We start from the raw sequence: 5,984 nt of genomic DNA, 5'->3' as shown, positions 1-5,984 counted from the left end.
GTGTACGATGATTTTGTGAAAGTGTACAGCCTTGAAATTAAGTGTAGATAAAGTGTACATCAATATTATGTATTTAAATGGTCAAAATTATGACTACACAGCCAGTTATAGCAATTTATTTTATTTTTTATTTTTGCATTTCAACCCCTAAAAAGAAATTTCTTGTTTTTGAGGTTGCGAAGAGAGCACTAATTCCAATTTCACCGCTAGTAAAAAAATCATAGTGGCACAAATTAGGCACACATTTTCTGAACGATTTTTGGATTTAGTGCTCATCCCCATCACAATTTTGAAAATTCACCCCCCACATGGCTTTGGGGCTGAAAATCAAATATACAATACCGATCAAAAATGAATAAACAAATGATGTAGAAAATTTGTGCCCAATTTGTGCCACTCAATAGCAGTGAAATTGGAATTAGTGCTCTCTTCGCAACCTCAAAATCGAAAATCCGATTTTGGGGTTGAAATGCAAATAAAGAGTCTTACGGGAGTAAGACGAACTTTTCCGCACGGTGGTAGATGCGTATTTTATCAAACTATATATATTCGGCATCGAAATATTCTTTAATTTAATAGCAGAAGAACACGCAAAAGATTTTTCACACTATCATGATGAACTCATTTGTATGATATTTGAAAGTATTCTATTTTCTAACAAAGCGCTATAAAAATATGTCTGACGTTAATTTTTCCATAAAAATTATTTTTGAAACACTTTTCATAACTAAAGTCACAAAAAATTTGAATTTTTGTATGGGAGCCATGTCTGTTATCATTTTAATGTCATTTTTTGTGTAAAAAATAGTCTGTACAAAGTTTCACGTCATTAAAGTAGCATACAAAAATTCAATTTTTTTGTGATTTTTTCAAAGAAACTGTATCACAAATTTTTGACATCATTTGTCAAATCATTTTTTATCGATTTGGGGTAGTTAATTTTTTAACCCCAAATAAAATACTGACCAAAGGTACTAATCGAGAGCACAAATTGGGCACATATTTTTGGCATCAAAAAGGGATGCATTTTTCAACCCCTGAAAAAGTCGATGTCCAGAAACCCACCCCCTTTATAGGGGATGACGGGAAAATATGTCCAATCTTGGGCACAAATTGGGCACACATTTTTGACATCATTAGATTTTTCTTTTTCGCCCCCAATCAAAATTTTGAAAAAACTACCCCTAACCTCCAAAAACCACATGCCATATTCATATCAACCCTTCGGGCACAGATTTTTTTTGACGGCACTAAATGGCACAAATTGGGCACATTTTTTTAAAATCATTTCCAAAAAATTCTGTCGTAGATGTCCTTCTGGTTAAATACCACCCGCTTGTTGCACGAAATTTTCTGAAACTTGTATGCACATTGCGCAATAAAAAAAAAAAATATACTTTTTATATAATCTTTAATAAGATCAACTGTATCGAATACACCAAATTAATTTGTTTGTAACACGTTAATTCAATTAATTCAACTATTGTTCAATTTATCACAGCGGACGGCAGTTCGCGCGAGTGACGAAACCACATTAGTGTGTTGAAAAGTCGAACTCGCTATATATACACGTAATTTCTAAATTCTAGCCTGGAAGGCCTATAGCCGCGATTGGTGTATAGTTGGAAAGCCCTTGAGCCATAGATCAAGAAAAAATATCAAAGTTCGAAAATCGGTCGACCTGTCTTCAAAATATGGTCCTTTCAAGAAAAGGGTCAATATTCAGTTTTATGGCCATAGATGGCACTAAATGAGGTCGTTTACAACTGAAACATCGATATTCTGATTCGAGAGCTCAATACGTTTCCAACGATACCTCAAACGTCGAAATCGATCATTCCGTTCGAAAAATTTATTATTTTAAAAATTTCATATGAATTTCTATGAAAAATCAAAATGTCTGTGTGTCCGCGATTTTGCGTAGTTGTTTCTGATCTTTTTGAAACTTTATGGGATTAAAGTACACAAAAACTAAGACTTTTTTGTTCCGGCACTTTTCGATATGGCCACCATGTTGGCCGTGGCCGGTCTCCAAAAGTCACTTTTTGACTTTTGTCCCTGCAGTCACCGAGGCACATCCACTTGACACACCCCGGACATATGCATATCATTGGAAAGGTCTTAAAGCCAGCTATCGAATGGTGTCATTTGCGGTCCAAAATTTCAAGTTTGAGTGGCCAAATTGGCCAAAAACCAAAAAGTTACCGTTCGGCCGGACACATAACGGATATTATCTCAAAAACTAGACTTACTTGGTGTATTGAAAATTTGGGAAAAATAATAGATTGAAAAGATTTGCTTCTGTTATGTTCAATCAACCATAGATCATTTTTTTTAATGCGTGAGAAATAAAAGACACAAAATTTAAATGATTAAAATATTCTCTCATAGAAAAATATGTTGCTTATAAATTTAATAAAGTCAGGAGAGACTCTCTGCTTTCTCTGCAAAGTACTTGTTTATTTTTGTTTTATACATAGAAATGTTCTTATTTTAGAGAAACATAATTCTTATCGGTAGAATGTAAATTTGTGTATATATGTCGTCAACATTGTCAGCAAAAAAAAGGTTCCGTTTAAATTGGTTGTGCTGCTTGCTTTCGACAATGACATCCATTGGTTGAACGCTGGTTGCCAACAATCTTGGAATTTGGACCTCATTGCAGAATTGGTTTATTTTTACACTGTTCGATCACATAGTCGGTAAAGCGTTTCAAAAACTTTGGATATTCTCGTTTATATACAGCACGAAGAACTGATGCTGGAGCCCATCCGCCAGGATTTACTGTTTACACACGAAATTAGTAAAGAAAAAAAAACGTTTAAATCTATTTTCTTTTTGTAAAAGAAACATTAAAAGATATTTACCTTCAGAGCAATAGGTGATTTTACAGGTAAGATCGTTACGTGTTGGTTTGGTTCCGCTGGCAATAATCGTTGGATCGATGTATGTTTGACAAAATAGAATGACTGTTAAAAAAATTCGAACACATTTGCCTGTATTGGCTGGATATGCATCCAAATTGATTGAATGATTGCACACCAACCATTCGTCGTGTGCGGTTTCATCTTTTTTATCGGTTGTTTTTCTCATATGCGACCAAAACAATGCATCACGTTGACTAGCTGGCCAAATTCGCTTATGCGTTTGCAAAAAGACTATGCTATCAGGTGAGATTTTTTCAATAATTGCCATATCGTCCAATGTTGCTGTTGATGATAAATTTATTGATATTCAAATATTCATAAATAAATATGTCAAAAAAGAAAATTTCGAAAGACAGAGACACAAATAAAAAAAGAGCAAAAAAAACAACAACGTACTTTCCCAATCGTTACGATATTCCGGCATAAAAAAGTAGTGACACATTTCGCGAGCTGTAACACCTTTTACAATGTGACATGCTTTCAATGGATCAACGACCATTCCATCAATTTCCTGCTCACGGCGATACATTTTCATTTCACCTTCATCGGCAAATAATTGCCATCCGTTGCCACCTTCACCAACACCTTGTCGTGCATAATGCAATTGTTCTTTGCAAATATCATCAATTTGAGGCCATAATCGATGCACCTTAGCCGCATTTCCGGTACCAAATTCATCATCAACTTTTTCCGTTACTTGGTCTTCACATTCGTCTGGTATCACCGTTGAGCTATTCGTACTGCTTTGCGACTGTGACAAACGAACATAAATGACAAATGAAAAAGAAGAAGAAGAAAAGAAATGACGATTAAATTAGGGCGATTTACTGATAAAAACATATCAAATGAGATCATCGACATAAATTAAATTTGAAATTGGTAATCAACATAAAATGTTCACATAAATAAAATGCACATGTAAATTATGCTTATTGTTTGCTATGTAAGCTATCATCCCAAATGTGGTCACTTATTTTTGTTTATTATTAATTCAATGAATGTGCGTCATTTTGTTTCCGTTGAAACAAAAACCATTCATTTGGCTGACATAATATGATATCGATTTTCGATTTGGAAACAAGTCCAGCAATAGCTCGAAAATTAAAATTAAAAACACTTTTCTAAATATTCATCAACACCATATGCACACTAATTGAATTATTTAATCATTTCGAGTTGAATAACAGAAGACTCACAAAGCAACAAAAAAATACATATCAAGTTTACCTGTTGTGATTGTAGTTTTAGACGAACTCTTAACTGTCGATCTTCTTCGATTTTGTCCAATCCCGTTTCGACGGCATCGAAGAATTCATCTTCTGGAAGCGTTGAATGTGGCCCTTCCTGAAATTAAAATAATCAAATCGAAATCATATTATAACTATCTTTATTCGTCAATTTTTTTAATTCATATTTGCTATAAATACATTGAGGCACTTTTCAAATAATTGAGCCATGAAAATTCTTTCGTCTACCCGGCAATTGCACTAATTTAAAATGATCTGAACACAGTCGACTTGCAGCCTCAAAAAGGCAAAATGACACGTCCACATTCCCAATTGTAAAATGTGAGACATAAAAATAATCTCATCGCTTGGAGCGGATGTCATGCAGAAATGTTTTGAGATGAGCGATAAAATTTTGAAAAAAAAAAAAAAAACATAACAACAAAACAAGCATTATTTGAGTGCGGATCATCTCTTTCAATATGAATCACTTATCACATGTGATTGTTATTGTTTGGACGCGATATATGTGTTTTTCTGATGATTTTGTAAGTAATAATTATTTATTCTGTTAATTGATACTGATTTGATTTGATTCAATTTCAGTGTTTGATAAAATGTTCGAACATTCCATTCATTTTTTCATGATTTCAATAATTCGTTATATTGCCCCTATAAACATTTCCCGTTGATATTGTAGTCACTGGCTCATTCATTTTTTTATTTTTTTTTTGCTTTACTTATTGTATATCCATGTGCCGTTTCTACTAAATAAATGAATAACATCAATCGGTTGTGTTCGAATAGCAGTGATAGAATATGATTCATTATTCACATCAAACGTGCCAAAGAATGTGAATAAATAGAATAGAAACACAGTGTGAATCATCAATTCTTTTGCATTAAGATCAAGTATGGGAAAAACGCTGTTCTCTGCATAATTCAAAGTGTTTGTCAATAACACACACACACACACACACACACACACACACACACACACTCACAAAATAATACAATGACTTACAAATCGATTTTTGAATCTTTTGATAGCTAAAGTTACTGATGACGGCATTTTTGTCTTCTTGGTTTCTTTGTGTATTGCTTCACTCAATGTTTTATATTCAATTACAATTTTCCAATGTATATGCTGCTACCACTTCTTTACATACACACTTGATTTCTAATTAAATATTTGATGTACGTCAATTTATTAAGCACAACGCTCAGTGTCGGTCACAATGCTTTGTGAATTTGTCATGCACAAAATACAAATGCTTATTACTGCCAACGACTTTTACGAAATATTTTACTCTAATTATTTTCTCCCTCTTGTTCCGTTTGTACAAAAATCGACTCAATTGACCGACAACAACCGAAAAAACTCATCTGAGACACGCATACAAATAATTGTTATTAACTACAATACTTGGCATAGGTTTTTGGCGTTTTTGTTTTATTTCACGGTTCTGTGCTCGTTGCGTGGCAAAAATCAGAGAACAAATTTTTTTCTTATTAAAATCACTTTCATTCTTCAAATATGTCAAAAAAAAAAAAAAAAAAAAAAACAATACAAAGTCATCGATTTGAATAGAGATGTTTGATATTTGCGTGTTGCGAGTACACTTAAAAATCAAACCAAACACAACAACCGACGAATTGTGACTGTTTCGAATCGAAACGAATGACTATGAACTAAACAATAATTCGTTGTACGCTTATAATGGTTTTTTTCTTTGCTTTTGAGAAACGTCAGGTATCAACAGCTATTTTGGCTGTGGAAGGAATTTATCAAATTTACAATGGAGTATCGTGCACACATATCAAACAACGT

General features: G+C 33.3%; 1 protein-coding gene across 1 annotated transcript; it reads right to left on the bottom strand.

Annotated features, from left to right (window-relative positions):
• Window positions 1-2,396: 2,396 nt before the first annotated feature.
• Window positions 2,397-5,691, bottom strand: LOC116351980 (ceramide transfer protein). The gene is made up of 5 exons (XM_031784135.1): window positions 5,178-5,691; window positions 4,155-4,271; window positions 3,324-3,678; window positions 2,868-3,209; window positions 2,397-2,784 (listed from the first exon to the last, which is right to left on the bottom strand). The coding sequence occupies exons 1-5, from the start codon at window positions 5,223-5,225 to the stop codon at window positions 2,657-2,659; spliced, it is 990 nt and encodes a 329-aa protein (XP_031639995.1). The 5' UTR covers window positions 5,226-5,691; the 3' UTR covers window positions 2,397-2,656.
• Between the last annotated feature and the right edge of the window lie 293 nt (window positions 5,692-5,984).

Source organism: Contarinia nasturtii, unplaced genomic scaffold (genome assembly GCF_009176525.2).
Source record: "Contarinia nasturtii isolate CC-2019 unplaced genomic scaffold, AAFC_CNas_1.1 Cnas_scaffold_6743, whole genome shotgun sequence".
In the NCBI taxonomy this organism is placed as follows: domain Eukaryota; kingdom Metazoa; phylum Arthropoda; class Insecta; order Diptera; family Cecidomyiidae; genus Contarinia; species Contarinia nasturtii.
This window is presented reverse-complemented; position numbering and strand designations above follow the sequence as displayed.